The sequence below is a fragment of the Cavia porcellus genome, unplaced genomic scaffold, assembly GCF_034190915.1.
Source record: "Cavia porcellus strain 051 isolate PalLab524CR breed Dunkin Hartley unplaced genomic scaffold, mCavPor4.1 scaffold_19, whole genome shotgun sequence".
Taxonomy (NCBI): Eukaryota; Metazoa; Chordata; class Mammalia; order Rodentia; family Caviidae; genus Cavia; species Cavia porcellus.
This window is the reverse complement of record NW_026947502.1, coordinates 3,864,832-3,883,802: the sequence shown is the minus strand read 5'-3', so window position 1 is coordinate 3,883,802 and position 18,971 is coordinate 3,864,832. Positions and strand designations below refer to the sequence as shown.

The following is an 18,971-nucleotide window of genomic DNA, read 5'->3' as shown; positions in this document are numbered from 1 at the left end:
TTACACTATCTTACTATGACTGATCTTATTTGAATCTGGTTTGTTAGATCGCTATTTTGTCTTGACTGATTTTATTCAAATTTGGTATGCTTGACAGTATCAAGTCTTAGAGCAGAAGCAACTACTCTGAAGACGACAAGATGCAATAGGATATCCATTCGAGTTTATTAACTGATTTTGAAGTCCTAGAATGTGTCTGTTTTGTTTTTATTAATATTGCTATGTAGTGCTATGTTCAATTATATTATGCCTGATGATAGACAATTCTACTGAAAATAAGAGACATCATAGTAACTACTGTAGATCACCTAGTATTGTAGTTTTATATGTCATTTTCATTTTATGTTTTTCTAGGAATTTGTTTTGTTGTCTTGTTTTGTTTTTCCTGCTAATACAGAAAGGATAGGTATATATGAGGAGATTCACACACGTGTAGAATTATATAACATACAATGTAATGGACAGATACTCTAAAGAACATGAGACACTATGATACCCAAGTGCTAATTCCGTAACTTCATGATATAAAATCTAGCAATACTATTATTCTCTGTCCAGTGATATTAGTCTGTTTTCTTTTATTTAATTTCAACATATATAAAGACACAAACAGCTATTTTGAAGAGAATCAGAGACATTATGGCAGCCATTGTTGGCATTCCTATTATCTGTTCTTGAAGACCTAAAATGCCTTCATCCTGTTCTGATCAGTTTAGTACTATTTTTGTTCGGTATGAATTCACTGTATGTGAAGCTATGGACAACTATTTGGAAGGAAACAAGAGACAATATGATAGACAGTGAAGATCTCTAGTGGTATTGCTTTGAAATCTATGTTTCTTAAATTTTTTTCTTATGATCTGTTTATTATGTTAAATTTTACCCTCTTTAAAATAAAAAAAAATGTGGGTCATCCTTTTTATTTCCTCCACTGTTAGAATTTCTGTTAGCAACATCTCCAAAATAACTCTAGTTAGCCAGTATCAATTCATCTCCCCTACAATACAGGTATCACCTGTTAGGTTTTTCTGCTTCCATTCTTACTCTTCTGCAATTCCTTTTTGATGGAATAGCTAGAATAAAGTTATAAATTGGATCACACCTCTTTGCTATTTTAAACTCCTCCAGTAACTTCTGTCATTCTTAATCTTCCTTCGTTATATTTCTGGCCCGTTTTTTTCTAACCATATCCAAGCCATCTCCTTTTCCTTTCCCATAGTATTCTCCAGGTCCTCTTGCCTCTTTAAACAGGCCAATCCCATTACTGCCTCAGAAAAAGTACTGTGCATTTTTTCTTCTACCAGAATGTCCTTTACCACTTCTTTTCTTGGTTGGTCCTTTGCATTCTTGAACTTCAGTTCAAACCCCTTATTTTTGGAGAGGCCTTCACTGACCACCCTGTCTTAAATTTGGCATCCTTCAGTTGCTTGCTATCTATTATTTCTTTCTTAGCTCCAATCACAACTTGCAGATATGTTGCTTATTTTGTCTCTTCCCACTAAGAACTAAGTTCCTAAGAATAGGGACTCTTCAAAACCCTATTCCAGGTGCCTAGAACAGTTGGAGATCTGTGAGGCACTCAGGAATTATCTGTTGAATAAATCCATGTTTATGTTTTTGGTACTTTAAACTACTGTTGTTTCTTTATAGTAATAAAGAATTGGGTTACGAGTTTTTAAAACAGAGGTACCCCGAGTCCACAAAAGTAGAGTGTTCTGAGACGTAAATAAAATTTTGTTTCAGGACAGTTTAGCACAATTGCAGTGATACATTCATCATGGTGGATAAAGGAGCAAGGAGCCAGCTTTTCTTGTGTCAGGTAACCAGAAAATGGTTAGAGTGAAGCATGCCCTTGTTTTTTCATTTTCAGGCAGTTGATCTTGGAAATAGATGGACAGACAGCATAGGCTGTTCAGGTTTGGGGAGGCCAAATTTTCTATTCTAGAGTGAGAATGTAGACTCTTTTCTTTCATTTCTAACTCAACAGTCCCACATTTATTTAACAGCATTAGTGAGATGATAACAATCATTGTTTTCTTTACACATTCTCCTTGCTGATTCCCTAAATTAAAGAGACTGCTTATGAGACACCAAAGTTTTTCTGTGAAGTGGCAGTAATAAGGAAAAGGAAAAATAACATAGATACCGAACACAAAAATAAAATTAAAGTTATACCCTCTTTATTATGAACTGGTATCATTTCAGAGTTCTGATTCTATGATTTTAGCATTATGCCATAGTAAAGGGGAAGTGAGGTGAATGACAATAAATTTAGTTTTCTATATACCTTTCAACTATAAGACTGAAACTATAGAAATGAAGCTATCACACAATGGGAGAATACTAAAAGTACCTCTTATGCAAGCAATAATACTCTGTCCCTTACTATTAATATCTATAATCACCCATGAAGTAATTTTTTCCTAGGATGAAAACACACAAGGTTATTGTATTTGGAAACTTCCTTCTGTGGGACCCAGGAAGCACTCTTCACTGGGCAAGTAATGAAAAGATATCAGTCTTTATGTCTTTGCTTTTATATTTCTACTGGTACTAATTTAAAGTAATTCTCTTGTGTAAAAACAAAACACAACTTCCCCAAAAGATTGACTCATTTGCTGACAGGATGCACATTTTTCATTTTTAAAAAAACTTTATAGACTTTACATTTTATGCAAGTTTTAAACTTTCATTCCATATTTAAACACCTTCCAAGAAAAATATTCAATCCATCATACCTTCTTAAAAGTCTTTCATTGTTTGACAACAGAGTCCAGAAAACTATCTGAAGTATGTAGGTGACGTAGTCCTATTTTGAGCCCAGGATCTCTGAATCACTTCAATGGAAGCACCTCAAATGTCACTTTCTCAGAAAGACTTTCTCTAGTCCTCACCTCACCAATTTCATCACTTAGTTCTTACGAATTTCACACTAGTCACTATCTGGATTTATCAGTAGTTACATTCCCCTCACCTAAAAAATTACCTTGAACCTTTTTCACTTTGGATCCCGAGTGTCCAGTGCTTAAATGTTTGTGGAATGGATACATTCATTTAATAATCTATACTCAGTGCTTTGAAAAAAATCTTGTAATGTTGGAACTCAACACATTGGTCACTGACAAATTATCAGAGATGTATAAATCCTGCCAATTTCCTTTTTCAGTACTACATATAATTTAAACTACAGCAAATCAGAGTTGGCAGTCACTTAACAGATAATTTGATTTGTGTGTCTTAAGAAATTCTCAAAGCATTTTTTATCTAGTCCTTCCAAATGTACACAATATACTGGTATCTACATTTCATATATAAGTGTATCCTATTGTACAAAATTCTTCTGGGAAGGGGACTGGGTGGAGGGATGGAGGACTAAAAATCTGTAAGCCTAGTTTGATGGAAATCTGAAAAATTTTAGCAAAGTGGGTTTAATATAACACTAAGTTCATTTATGAGCCATCTTTTTTAGGAAAGCTTTTCTCTCCCTGTCATTTGGTTTCACGCCACAGTTCCACCTTTCGCCACACTTAAACATTATAACTTTTTTTTGTGGACGTTGATTCCTGCCTTTTCCTTTCATTAAAATTCCTGTGTGCATGCACGCTGGTTACTGAACCCAGGGCCTCGCCGATTGTGGGAGGAAATCAGCACTCTACCACTGAGATCCTCCCTAGCCCAGTGGTGTGAAACCTATGGCCTGCGGGCCTCAAGCTCAAAGGGTTCGCCCTTTAAATTCTAAAGAATTAGATGAAGGGTTAGCTATTCATACATAAATGCTTTTTGTAAGCTTCCTGCCTCCCTTGGTTTCATTTGTGAGTTTGTTGGTTACCATGGAAACAGCCTCACTTCTCAGCTTCCGACTGCCAGCCGGTCCCAGACTCATGCCTCGTGTCTGGGTTCTCGACGCTGGTGGTCAGTTCGCCCCAAGTCTTCTTGCCCAGGACTGCGATGGCGGCGGGGGTCCTGGGTGGAGTACAGCTCTGAGCCCAAACCCACTGCTCGGCCTGGGCGATAGGCTCAAAGTTCAGCGCTGGTCCTGACCGACGGAGGTGCAGAGAGTCGCGGGGGAAGAGGCGGCCGTCCGTGGCGACATAACCACCTCCCTGTCGTGGGTGCTCCTGTACTGCCAAGTCCCCAGTGTCGCCCCTGAGCCACTCAGTCGCGGACAACAGCGCCGGAGCCCCGGCTCCGCACACTCCCGCCGCACTCAACCGCTTCGTTGTCTTAGTCTCTGAGCACGCCCCGCTCCGTGAGCCGCCGCGTGATGGGCGCCCCCAGCCAACCTATGGGAGCCGACTCCGCCCCCCACCGCTGCCTCGCCCGGTCCCCGCGCCGCCACGTGATGCGGCCCGTCGCCAGCCAATGAACGCGGGCCTAGCCTCGCGCCCCGCCCCGCGCGCCGTGGCCGTTTGAAGTGACTAATTTCTGTCATATGACTGAGGCGCCCATGGGGGTGGCGGGGCGGCTGTAGGAGCGGGGGCCTAACGAGCTCGCGCCAGCGCGACCCCGGCTTGGCAGTGGCCAGCATGGCCCCTACACTCTTCCAGAAGCTTTTCAGCAAGAGGAGCGGGCTGGGCGCGCCCGGCCGAGACGCCCGAGACCCGGATTGTGCGTTCAGGTAGGACGCTGCGGGGCTGGGGGCGCGGAGCTGTGGCCTTGTGGGCTTGGTGCTCCGGCGTCGGGGCTTTTCGGGGTCCTACCCGTGGGGCTGCGGCGCGCAGGGGCCGGGAGCGGGCCCCCAGTGGGGTGAGGCCGGCTGCGAGCTGGAAGCCTAGGCGGGGGCGAGCCCCCGCACCCCTGGCCGCCGCTCCTGCCCTTCCCGGGTGCGTTTGTTTACGTCCCGCCCGCAGCCACGCGCCGCTGGCCCCTCCGGACCCTCGGGGCCTCGAGGCGCTCGGTCCCCACGCCCTCCTGGCGGCGAGCAGCACTGGGCGCGGGCCGGGCTGGACCTCAGCCGCGGTCCGGAGCGCCGAGAAGTCCTCCCCTCCTCCTCGCGACCAGTCGCCCTCTGGCAGCTCCGTGCCAGCACGGCTGGCGCTGTGGCGAGAGCGGCACGTTTGGCCAGCCTTCGCGTGCAGAGGAGGCCGCGGCAGCCAGGAGGCTAAATGCCGTTCTTTCGGGTTTCTTGGAAACAAAAATTGGAGCTGGGCACTTAGTTACCGGATTGAGCGACTTTACTGTTCTCTGAGGAGAAATGTGAAACCTAAGAGGTTAGGATAACTACTCGCCAGTCTGAAGTAGAACCGAGTCGAATGAAGTCTGGCGTTAGAATTAGCTATGCACACTTTTCCTTTACAACTGTTACTGAAGCGGAGCCGTGTAAACATTGAAAAGGATAACAAAATATTTCGTGATATTAGGGTCTTGTTAAATTTTGGTTGCAGTATCTGTTGCTGATAAAAACTTTGGAATTGTAAGATTTGTTACAAATTTGGATTCCAGATAAAATATAGTCGTGCAGTTATGTTTGGAGAAGCTGTGTATCTCACAAAAATGCCTGCATACTTTCTGCAGTGTGAAAACTTGCAGATATACCCAGGCCAGATGTCAATTATCCCTCAAAACTTGAGAGCCAGTTACACCGTGGTAGTAGGAAAAAATGAGACTCTACCAAAAGAAAAAAATTGCAACAGAAGCGTGAGATGATTGTACCACACTAGTTTTAAGATTTTTAAACTCTTTACGTTTCGCTAATGCAAAGCATACCAGGAAACTTTTAGTACATATGTACGGAATTGGAATATTAAATAGAAATTTAACTGACTTTTAGATGAGAAAAATTTTAGTTGTGAACATTTTGGCAAAGTGCTAACGTAAAAGACAGTTTTCTATTCCAGTGGAAAGTAAGGCTTTTGCTATACTCATGTGACTTTCTTTAACGTTTCTTTAGTGGTTTTCCTTTGAAAAATGAAATTGCAGCCTAGGAAAGACTGTACTGAAGTATCCAGTAACTCGAGACAATAGGCAGCAGGTTCTGGAGATAAATTTAAAAGATGACATTTGAATAGTGATTCCTATTTCAGACCAAAGACTGACTTTGGATACCTAGGTTTACAAGGGTCTTAAGTTACTGCAAGTGACTTTTAAGTGAAAAATTTGTTCTGTTTTTTAAAAAAATGTCTACTGTATAGTTGTGCAATACTTTACAGTTACCAAAGAACTTTCCCATCACTTATCTCTTTTGATGTTTCACAACTACCTTGTGAGAGAATCAGGGAAAGTCTCAGTATAGATAATGATATAATCCCTTTTCCCAGTGGAAGCCCGATAACTGCAGTGCATCATGAAAGTATTTGGTATAAAAGAGGTGTACTACAAGGGTACATGTGAGAAAATGAAAACTACTTAATGTCACACAGATAATGACTTGCAGATCTCATCAATCGTCTTTTTCTTTTTACTTCATTGGACTGTCATTTAAATACAATAAAATAAAAATTTTTAAGAGTACAGTTCTGTGATTTTGTTACATGCATGCAGTTGTGTACCCACTGCTCCATTGAAGGTTTGAAACACTAATCTCCCATAAAGTTTCATCTCCTTGTTTGCATACCATTGCCAATTGTCTTCACCCAAGGAATAACTCATCTACTTCTTTTCATATAATTTTGAATTTTTTAGAATTTCTTAAAGATGTAATAGTACTGTGTGTCTGGTTTATTTTCATCCATAATGGTGCTTTTTTTTTCCATGTCAATTTTATCAGTAATTTTGCCCACCCTTTTACTGCTGTGTACTATCCCATTGTTTGGGGTATACCACAATTTGTTTATTCATTCACCAGCTGGAGGACATTTGCACTGTTTGCAAATCCAGGCTCTAACGAACAGTTCTACCATAAACATTTCTGTACAACATATTTAGAAATAGATTTTCATTTAGTTTTGGTGCCTCACTAGCTGTAGGGTTCTGGGTCATATACAGAACGTTGTGTTTTAATTTTTGTTTGTTTGTTTCTTTCTTCTTTTTTTTTGATATCAGAGATGAAACTCACGGTCTAGCTTGCAAGGCAGGTGGTTAGGCTGCTGAGCCCTGGTGTGTTTTAATTTTTTAAAAAATTTTCTAGTAAAATAGGATTTCAAGTTCATACTCTTAATACTAGCATTGTCTTAATACTTTCTTAGTTTCTTTTAAAAAATAAACACTATTGTGGTAAGAAAGCTGTAGTATAATATTTGCTATCTTATCCATTTTGAATCTTTTGCTAGAGAGTAAAGTGACATCACATTGGGATTTTAATTCGTATTTGCCTAAGGCAATGTTCATCATCTTTGTATGTAGCCCAGGTTTTTTTGTAGATTAAAGGTTTTTTTGTTTGTTTTTGTTTGTTTTTGAGATAGGGTCTCACTGTGCAGTTTAGGCTGGCCTTGAACTCTTTTTGTACCCAGGCTGGACTTGAACTCACAGTGATCCTCCTGCTTCAGCCTCCCCTGGGATTACAGGCATGTGCCACCATGCCTGGCCTAAAATGTAGTTTTTATTTAGATATACCATTTCCTTTTTAGAATCCTTGTTTGGTTTGGTTTGGTTTGGTTTGGTTCTGGTCAGCTTAAATTGTTAAATCAGCAGTTAACTGTAGCTCATTCTCTGTTAGGAAGAGCATAGCATAGCTTGTACATTAGGCCTGATGATGACAAGCTACACACTAGGCCTCTAGAATATGACATAGTTTTGATAAAGAAGCTATAAGAGTCTTTCAGTGTTGTTTTTTATGGTTAACCCATTGGAAAAGATGGCCAGAGATCTTCCGTTAAGTCTTTACCTTATTATTATTAGCCTGTAGGTTTATTTGTGTTTGTCTTAAGTTTTTTGAGATGAATTTGAAAAGTAGCAGAGGGGAGTATATTTTACTCAGTCACTTGCAGAATTGAAACAGTAATTTGTGTTAAAGTGGGAGAGAAGGTGCTGTCTAGGAGAAGATACCACTTTGTTTTCTCTGTTAGGCCACTTTCCTTTTCTTTTTTAGAGCCTTCACACCGAGCTGTATCCCCAACCCTTTTTATTTTGAAACGAGGTTTCATCGAGTCAGTAAGCCGTCCTCTCAACCTTGCAGTTGCTATGCAGGCGCTTACTCCAGTGACCCTATTAACTAGATTTTAATTTAAATTTAAGTCCACTAAATATTTGGTGAATGAACAAAAAGTTACTGAATCAAAAAAAGTTCTGATTGATTTCACAAAGCTGTTTCTGCTTTATTTTTACTCCTAAATATAGTCATTAATTGATTGATTTAAGCAGGTTTTTCCTTGACATTGTTTGGCAATTTAAAGTATGATTTTATTTGTCTATTTTTTTCTTTTTTAAAATTTCAAAGATGGCCTCATTTTCCAAATAGCCTATATCCTCCATTTGTATCCCTCAGAACAGTGTGTATGCTTTTGTGCATGTGCTTCCCTAACATGGATTCTTTTTGGTAATGAAAGTTTAAGATTGCAAGGGGTTGGAGATACCATGGGATTTCTTTTCCACTTGGATATTCTGGGTTCTTGATTTTGTCAGATTGTTAAGTGGTTATTATGAGGGTCTAGGGTAACAATTTAACCTAGCTCTTCAGGGACACAGCAGGAGCTCTTAAGTATCTACTTTACAGTTCAGTGTAGGGCAACCCTTGACAAGATAATATTTTATTCCAAGTCTCCTCAAATGTGATTGGCCACTTTAAATATTTCTTTTTCTCTATAATGTAATTCTAGTGGTTAGAGTGGCAGAGTTGTTATCAAGAACGTGTAGGATAATTAAACTTTTCATTTTATACTATTATGGTTGCATTTTAAAGATGCAGCTGTTGGACTTTTTAAGGCTTTTTATTCTGCTTTTCTTACCCCTTTGTGATGTAATTTTTAGATTTCCGTCTATATCAAGAAACTGCAGCTTGTAAAGTTAACAAGGTGAATCAAGTTAATCTATTATTAAAGTTCCCACAATATGGATTTGATACTGTTTTATATTAGTTTTGATTACTAGTTACTTTAGAATATTAAACTATACATTTATAGTAGGTCAAAAACAAATTACTTGTGAATAAATACTGAAAAATGTTATCTAAGAAATACAAGACTTCTGCAAGCCTGCAAATGCTTGGTTGGCAATAGTACAGTGTACCCTTAAATAACATCTCCACGTACTTATTTCATTCCTCAATAACATAACTCTCAACAGAGTTTTGTTGGAAAAATGCATACCCTTGAGGGAAAATGTGTGGTTCAAATCTAAGAGGTTAGTTTTTTAAGGTTTTTGGTTCCCAAATGAAGTCTTCAGTTTAATCAAGAATCTGTTTCTTGTTTAATCATTCAGCCTTTCTTTGGCTGACTCATTTACTCGCCCAGATACAGTGCATTAGAAGGCAGGCAGCAAATAATGCCAGCATTAGTGCCCGGACATGATTGTCCCCCCCTGCTAGCATGTCCTCCAAACCCCAGGATCTGGTGTCCTGTGTAACACTTCCATCAAGACAGAGGCATAGGAAAAGGTTTCCACACCAGGTAGCTTTACTTAGTGTGGATTCATTCTTGCTACTAGTGACTTCTGTCACACTTGCATTTGGCAAAGGGCTTTCTGGTAGAGAAACCTAGGCTGCATCACATAACACTTCAAAAGTATTTCTGTTAAACCAAAAATACAAAATTAAGAAATTTCCAGGGCATTAAATTTGGTGTAAAGAAACTTCTCAGTAATCTTGGAGGGATTCCTCAAGTCTGTTTTAAGAAATAAATACTGCTGAGTTTAGCAGTAGATAAACTTTTGTTCTTGTGGCTCTTCTTTATATACTAAAACTTGGTGCTGTCAAGACCTTTGCTTTTTAGAAGTTCAGAGGGGATGGATTCTTAAATTATTCATTGACTTGAGTTTGTAGTTACTTCTGTTCTTGAAAAGTCAGTTATTAGCTTTTATCTTTCAGAATATTTATTGACGTCCTAATCCTTTGTAATCCTTTCGTATTCCTTTGTTCTAAAGCTCTGTACATATATTTTATTCACTATCATTTTAGAGAGATTTGAATATCCAGGCGTTATTTAATGTTGATTTTTCTTGAAAAATCTTTAAAACTTCATTATGAAAAATTTCAAACAGGGAAGTGAAGGGAAAACATTACAGACATTCTTTTATTTCATTTATAAATACTTCAGTATGGATCTCTAGTAAAAGATTATGTAAAAATGAACAATGATTCTTTAAGCTTTGATGCTTAGTTTATGTTCAACTGTTGTTTCAGAATTTTTTTTTAGTTAGATTTTTAAAGTAGGATCCTAATAAGCTCCATTATATTCATTTGTCTGTAGACTGCACTACAATTTGGATTTGGGTCTCATTTGTTACCTTGCGCTCTCTTTTTTCTCCCATGGGAGTTAGACCTAGGGGCTTGGTGGGATTCACATTGGTTTGTTGGTTTGTTGTTGTTTTCTAAGACTGTTTCATTGGTGGTACTATAAAATTGATCAGCATTTCACCAGAAAACACATAATCTCTAGTTATCTCACTTTTTGTGGGACTAAGATTGATAGGTTCAGGAAGGTTGTTCAGCTAATGATTTTAGCATACACTGATTGATAATTGCTAGATTAATTTTGTCAAACTTTAGTGTACATCAAGATCACCTTAAAGGACCAGTGAAAGCTCAGAATGCTGAGCCCCATCCCAATGACTTACATTTCCTGAGAAAGTTTTTAGGTAGTGTTGATGTTACTAGTAGTATGAGGGTTCCTCTTTGAGAATCACTGTAGTATTTCACTAGATTGTGCAGAATGATGATTTACTAATTATTATTTGTTTTGAAATAGTTAGTACAGGAAAAGCATTATAGATACTTAGAAATTTGCAATATAATAGTATATATTCTAGCAGACTTCAAATGTGGCCAATGAGGTTTTTCTTTTTTTCTTTTTTTTTTTTTTTTTAAGGGAATCGTTATCTTTGGCCAGTCAGAGTCCCTTGAGATTGACCGCTACATCCTTTGACATAACTGTAGTAGTTGTTCAGGCACCACAGTGTGCTATTTCAGGCATATTTCAGTTGCAGGATCATTTCCTCCCAAGGATTCCAATTGTTTTTGATAGGTATGGTATTTAGTGACCATTCTCCCTATCCTGTAGCTCTTTAGTGCCACAGTTCATCATTTCTAGGTCTTTTTAGAGGAAAATGCTGTACACACAACGTTTTCCTTCTTTTAAAAAGGAAAATTTTTTGAGTTTTTAAAATTTATATTTCTGTATGCTGTGCTTAAAATCATGTTTAACACCATTACTATCTTTTTTTTTACTGTACACCATATATAATTGTGTCAAAATAACATTTCCATTATTACAACATGGTATTATTATTAGCTATTTCTTTCTTTTGAGGTGATTTTTGTTTTTAGATTACATCTTTTTCAAGTCTCTTGAAATAATTCTTTCCTGTGTGGTTTTGTCACCGAGTATAAAATAGGTTTGTTTTTTTAAATTTCTAAAACACTATGTAAAATGTGATCCCAGAGTCAAATCTGTTAAGGAAAATATGCTACATAATTCTAGCCTTTGTTCCTTTTTGTTTTCTTCATTATAAAAAGAGTAATTTTCATTTTTTGTATATATATATATATATATATATACACACACACACACACACATGCATAATTATATTCTGTTCTTATGAGAAAGGTAGTGTTCAACTACACACCAATTTATACTTTCCTTTTTTATTAATAGTTGTGGAGCTTGCTCCATATCACTAGCAAAGGTCTTTTATTTTTTCTGACTGCTGAAGAATGAGTAGTCCATTGAACAGATGTAACAATTTATTTAACTAGTGACCTATTATGGACATTTGGTTGTTTCCCATCCTTAGCCATAACAAACAATGGGGCCTGAATGTCTATTTGTATATGTTTTTTCCCTTGAATACTACCCCCTCCATTATGTACACAGTTTAAATGTTAGTGACAATATATTTTAAATAATTTTTAGAATTATACTTAGTTTTCTGTTCTGTTAACCAACATGTATTATAAGCTGTTCAATATTTATGAAGTTATAATTTGTTTTATTCGTGAAAGCTGTATTGTAGAACTGATTGCATTGATATGTAGCTGCATTTTCTTTTAGGGCTAGAAGAAGTCAGGAGGGATATAATTAGTAAATTCAAGTGACAGTTGTAAGAGAAACAGCAGTAGATTCCAAGTATTTTAAAACAGTTGAATTTTTCTCTAATTTGTCCTATTGTTGTCATCCCATTCCTCTACTCTTAAAAGTACATTTTATTCAAGTGTAGTGTGTAGCAAGAAAAGTGTACAGATCGTAAACATATACTTTACTACATTTTCTCAAACTGAATCACTTATGTAATCACCGAGATATGGAAACAGTAGGAGTATCTTAGAAGCCTACCTCATTTCCCTTTTTAGCTACCCTATCACCTCTAAGCAGAGTCACCACTCTCCTGACTTTTAACATTGTAAGTTATTTAACCATTTATTTGGCTTGTTTTGTTCAACATATTTCAAATTTATCCATGTTTTGCATGTAATAGCATTGCTGCTGAGTAGTAGCTTGTGTGAATATGCAAGAAGTATCCGTTCTGTTGCTAACCGAGACATTCCCAAAGTGTTGTTTATAATTTGTGACTATTAAGAAAAAGGCTGTGAATATTGGTATGTATGTCTTAGTGGACAGATGCTGAACACTGTGATAATTTCTTTTCAGCATTTCTGTGTTTGCAGTAAACACTATACAATTGTTCTCAAGGTAGCACAATTGGCATTCCTCAATATTTTGTGTGACACATACTGTACTATATGTATGAGAATACATATTTAGCCCTACTGTAATTATACAGTATGACTTGTTCTATATCATATAAAGGATATAGATGAAATGAGTCCTTTCCATGTAAAATATGTAAAAATGCACCCATGGTATTAGTTTTGCTTGGATTGCAGTAAACAATGCAGTTTTATAGATTTAACGCTTTTACAGATGGGAAGAACAAGTTAGTAGTAGCAGAGAGGAATAGGAGGGGAAAGGGGCAAAGGGATGTGTTATGTACATACACAGACTCCCCCTAGTAAATGTAATCATTGTGTACTGCAACTATGTACACATTTAAAAAGTATAAAAATGTTAGGTTAGACTTTCTGGATATGGAGATAATAAATAAGATGGCTACCAAAGAACTCACAACCTGATACGTGAAATAAGAGGTAAACATAATTTCTTTTGCATTGTGCTGAATAAGTGCCAGGAAGAACTGTGAAGTGCCTGTAGTAAGTAGAAACGGGATAGTTTTTCTTTAGGTGGGGGAAGGACTGGATTTAGGCAAATACTAATAGGGAAAGATTTCCAGGGTGTGGGAACAGCATGAACAAATTCACAAAGGTAGGAAATCACAGATATATTGAAGGAACTCTGGGAATATAGATGTGCTTGTATATAAGATTTGCAAAAAATTAAGTTAGGTTTAGATTACTGGAAAATTCAATAGCAATAAATTTTTGTGAACAGGTAATCCCCAAAAGTTTGAGAAGGGAAGGTGTTCGGCTGTTCATCTGGTCCAGTTGATCACAGTTTTAGCTGTGACCTTCAATTTTAAAAGTGCCTAGTAAAAAGCTGGACATAGTGGCTCATGTCTGTAATCCCCACACTTGGGAGGGCTGAGGCAGGAGGATTATTGCCGTTCAAGACCAGCCTGGGCTACAAAGTGAGCTCAAGGCCAGCCTGAACTGCATAGCAAGACCCTGTCTCAAAAAGACCAAAAAAAGTAGATAGTAAAATTATAAGTAGCATAGATGGTATCACCTAGTTCTTATACCTGTGTCCAACAAATGGGTCTACTTTTTAATATAAAACTTTATTAGGATATAAATTCAATATACAGTTTACTCATTCAAAGTGTTTAATTGGGTTGTTTTTAGTTACAAAATTATGCAACTAACAATACAATTAATTTTAGAACATTTTCATCACCTGTAAAGATGTGCCCATTAGCTTTAACTCCCAATTACACTGTTGTCCCCTACCATGCACCTCCCCCAGTACTTTCTATCTCTATAGATTAACATTTTCATACAATATGATCTTTTGTGACGGACTTCTATCATTTAACATAATGTTTTCAAAGTTTACGTTGTGATGTGCATCACTACTTCATTTCTTTTTTGATAAATAATATTCCACTTTTGATTTAGGTATTCATCACTTAATATTTGGGTTCCACTTTCTGAGTATTGTGAACAGTACTGCTGTGAGCATTCTTATGTAATTTTTTTTTGTTTTCATTTCTGTTAGACATATGCTTAGGACTGGAATTATAGGATCATAAGATAATTCCATGTTTTAACAGTTTTAAAGAACTGCCAGTATTTTAAAATGAAGAATTCACTGACATACATTTTTGGGGATTGAAAGGAGGTAACTGTCGACCTAGTATTGATAGTTGGTGAAATTTCACTGAGAAGGCAAAATAAGTTTTCATATATATATGTGTGTGTATATATAAATGTACACATATATTATGACAACCAAAGTTGAGAGGATGTGTCATTTCAGAAAAAATTTGAGATGTAAGAAGAATTGGTAAAAAATAAGAAATAACTTACAGGGTTGGGTAGGTGAGGTGAGAGAATGAAGTAGAAAGCATTTTAAAATTCTTTAATGTATTGAGAAGATAATTAAGATATTATGAAGAATACACGTTAACATTTCAAGGTTACATGTTAAATGTATACAGTTATGGTTAGTCCTTTATCTGTGTGTTCTTCATTTATGGATTTAACCAAATGTGAATTGATTGCTTGAAAGAAATTGTGTGTTTTGAACATGTACAGGCGTTTGTCTTTATTCCCCAAACAGTAAAGTACAAGCAACTGTATACATAGTATGAATACGTACCTAGGTATTTGTTTTATTTTTTTGTCTTCTTGAGACTGAATCTCACTGTGTATCCTAGCTGGGCTTAAACTCATTTTGTTGCTCAGGCTGGCCTAGAACTCACAGCAGCCCTCTTGCCTCAGCCTCCTGAGTGCTGGGATTACAGGCATGCACCACTACCTGGCTTATAATTAGGTGTTCTAAATCATCTAGAAATAATATAAAGTATAGAAGAGGCTGCACATAGGTTATATGCGAATAGTACATCTTACAGTATAAAGGACTTGAGCATCCATGGAGTTTGGTACCTTTGGGAATCCTGGAACCAATTTCCTGTAGATATCAAGGGATAGCAGTCTATACTTTGCAAATAAATAGAGGGGAAATGAAATAACAGAAATGTAATTCAAAAGAATCTTTTAAGGGGTAGGAAAAGAATTCACAAAACAAGTGCAAAGCAACAAATTAAAATAGTAGAAATAATTTCAGCGCATTATAAATTATATTAAGTGAAAGGAGACAAAAGATGCATTGCAGAGGAAAAAAAAACATGTTAGGCTAGAAAAAGTAAATTCCAGCTGCATGTTGCTGTTTAAAAGAAAACAAAAATCCCCAGAATACACAAATACAGATACAGACAGACTGAAAATAAGAGGTTAGGAGAAGATATCTAGACAAATAACCAAAGGGAGTTGGTATAGCTTTAATCACATCAAGTTAAATAGACTTTACTATAAAAACATTACAAATGGTAACTGTAATAGAAGATTTAACTTAGCAGAAAGTTATGTTTCGGAAATACAAAAATCAAACTTGTCTACTGTTAGGGAAAGTGATTTTAGTATATCTCTTCTACATACTGAAGATAGAAAACAGTTAAAATTGTTAAAAATTAAAACTATTTTAGAAACAAAAGTGATTTATTTGATGTAATTGATATATATAGAAACGTGTGTTTTCTTAGAACTCTTATGGAACAACTTACGAGTCAAGGAACAAATTCTAAATAGAATTTAAAAACAAACTGGATTATAGATAGCATACTATAAAATGTAGGATTTATCTAAAATCTTATTAGTGAAATTTATGTTTATGTGAAAGAAAAGGAAAGATTCAAAGTTTAAATGAGTGTCTGTTTAAGGATTTAGAAAAGGAAAATAGAATAAACCGAAAGAAAATAGAAGTAGTAAATCTGAGCCCAAATTAAAGTAGAAAACAAATATAAAAAATTTTAAAAACTGAAAACTTTTTATGAAATAGGTAAACATAGTAAAAAATAATGAAGAAAAAGATAAATAATATTAGATAAATAGTATTAAGAATATATATTAGAACATTTCTATAGTTCAGCAGTGATGAAAAACATTGGACATTACTGATTTTTATAGCAAAATATTGCTTATGTATCAAGTAGACTTTTAAAGACTAGGTATATTTATTTAATTCTCTAAACAAATATACAAGGTAGATAAAGATTCATGTTTTATAAATTGTGAAACTAAAGCAGCGTTACAGATCAAGTCGTTTTCACAAAGCTTAATAGGCAACAAGAGATAGAGCATGCTATAGTTAAAGTAATGATTCATCCCCTCTGAAACTCATGTTGGTGTTTAATCCCTGTTTTGAGATATTCAGAGAACAGAAACTTAATCCAGTGTGATCTTTAGAGGTGGAGCCTTTGGGAGATGATTATAATTAGATAAGGTAATCAGGCTGCAATCCTATATTTGAATATTAGTGACTTTAAAAGATAGAGAAGAAAATTCATGGGTGTACCTTGTCTCAAGACAGATCACTTTGTGCCACCTTAGGGCTCCCACAGCAAGGTCATCACTAGATGCACCTCTCTCCCTTTGATCAAAACTGTGCACAAAAATCAACCTCTGTATATTGTGTTACTACTAGCAGAAAATGGACTAATAAAATTATGAGCCTAGATCCTTCAAACTGATTGTCTTGAATGCCAGCTTTGTTTATTGGTAGAATTTAAGAGTAAGATTTTAACTCTACCTCATTTTCCTTGTCTGTTAAGTGAAGTGGTAACTTGGCCATTTGATTGAAGGATGAGTCACTATGTGTAAAGTATTTTCAATGTCTGGAATTCTGAATTATTTTTTTAAATATTTATTTATTTATTTATTTTGTCTTTTTGAAACAGGGTTTCACTTTGTAGTTCAGGCTGACCTTGAACTCACTTTGTAGCCTAGGCTGGCCTCAAACTCATAGTGATCCTGCTGCTTCAGCCTCCCAAGTGCTAGAATTACAGGCTAGGATTAAAGGAGAAAGACCAAATGGTTAGTCATTGGTGTGGATTCATTTGTTAAAAATCATCATCCATTTATGATAAAAACTCTTAGCAAATTTAGAATGGAATTTTCTTCATTCAGGTAATTTCAGTAGATGAAGGCTAACTATCAAAACCACAGCCAGCACAATTGGGGAGAGAACAGTACAAATAGATTGACAAGTTGGACCATACCAAATGTTAACAGTGTGGAGCTGAGAGAACCCTTGTATAGTCATCTTGGAGTATAATTTCATACAGCCGCTTTGGGAAGCAATCTTAACATTATTATTCCGTTAAAGTAGAAAAGGCTCATATACCTAAGCAGGTTCTACTCCAAGGCAGTTGTTTACTTCCCGTAGAATTTTCATATATCTTTTTGTATTTTTCACCTCTTACACCCAAATAGGCCATCTTAGCATTGTGGTCAATAAGTAAATGACAGTTACTTGTATTGTTTCTGTGCAGTTCTTCATGCTGTCATTGATGGAAATAGCTCATATCCTTAACTTTGGAAGAAAGCTTTTCTAGAGAGCACCTAAGCTCCCATTGGACCTTAAGTCTGAAGGAAACTTTTTTTTTTTAAAAAAATGGTAACTTATTAGTGCATGTTAATATTACATGATGTAGTTTATTTGGGGAAGTTAATGCATTCATTTAACATACCTTAATCAGTTTCAGTTCTCTTAACCCTCTCTCTTCCTCTTCCCTCCTCTGACTTATTCTTTCTGTGTCCAGGAGCCTACCTTCTGGTTTTGGGTCCTCTCTTTCTAATTTATTTACTTATTTATTAATTTATGTGTTTTCTTAGGTTTCTCATTTAAAGGAAAACAAGTGACATTTTCTATGTGTTAAGCTACTGTTTGGACCCTCTTACTGCTTCCTCTTCCTTACTTGAGTCTTCCCTCCCTCCATATCTTTGCCATAGGATAACCTATCCTTTTTTGAATAATATAACATATTCTCTTGTATTTATGCTAGTAGAGAAGCTCTTTCATGTATAACCAGGAAGTAATGCATGAAAATACTAACACGAACTCATATGATATTACTTCTGGGCTTTAGTGTGAAGGTTCCAAAGTAGGAAGGAGATCGGGAGTCATTGCCTCTTGAGTCATAAAAGTTAGTCAAGTAGTTGTAATAATGATTCAAACTGATAAATATTTTTCTTCTTTGCAGATTAGTTGGCTGAGAGCCTATCATTATGCTTTGACCTTGTATACGTTTTGTTTTTGTAAGAGGTAGAATTTGATTTATTTTATGACCTCTACTTTGTTGTTTAAATGTTGATTCATCCATTTAGTGCATCTGTAGGAGCTAGTGTGCCTTACAGAAATACAAAGAGGGCTCTCCTAAAGTCCATTTATATCAGATTTTAATGTGTGGCTAGGGTATAGAATCACTTGACAAGAAAACAAGATGAAAAAAGATTATGCTTTCACTTAGATAACAGAGGCCTGTAGGGATAATTATTGAAATACATGTTAGAAAAACAAAAGCAATAAAAAAATAAAAAACCAAAATAAGCAAAAACAAAAAAGGAGTAACAAAACTAATTGATCATGTCTCAGTCCACTTTTTAGTTAATTGGTAAAATTGTTTTATTGTAATTCCAGATTAAGATCATGCTCCCATTATAGAATATTAGAACTATCTTTGGTTCTTGTTGTTGCTCTTCCCCTTCCTCTTCCTCTTCCTTCTCTTCCTTTTCTTCCTCTGCTTCTGCTTTTTTTTTTTTTTTTTTTTTGGTTCTGCTTTTTCTGCTGCTGCTGCTGCTTCTGCTTCTGCTTCTGCTTCTTTAATACTAGGGATTGAACTGAACCCAAGTTCTTTCAGAGTTACATCCC

At 36.4% G+C, this 18,971-nt stretch overlaps 1 protein-coding gene across 2 annotated transcripts in view; it reads left to right on the top strand.

Moving 5' to 3' along the window:
• Nucleotides 1–4,417: 4,417 nt before the first annotated feature.
• The window catches only part of Fnip1 (folliculin interacting protein 1), a 111,893-nt gene continuing 97,339 nt past the window's right edge, over nt 4,418–18,971 (top strand). For both annotated transcript variants that reach the window (XM_003464527.5, XM_003464526.5), the window contains exon 1: nt 4,418–4,618. In XM_003464527.5, coding sequence (XP_003464575.1) covers nt 4,527–4,618 — 92 coding nt within the window. In that variant the 5' untranslated portion in view covers nt 4,418–4,526. The remainder of the gene's footprint in view (nt 4,619–18,971) is intronic.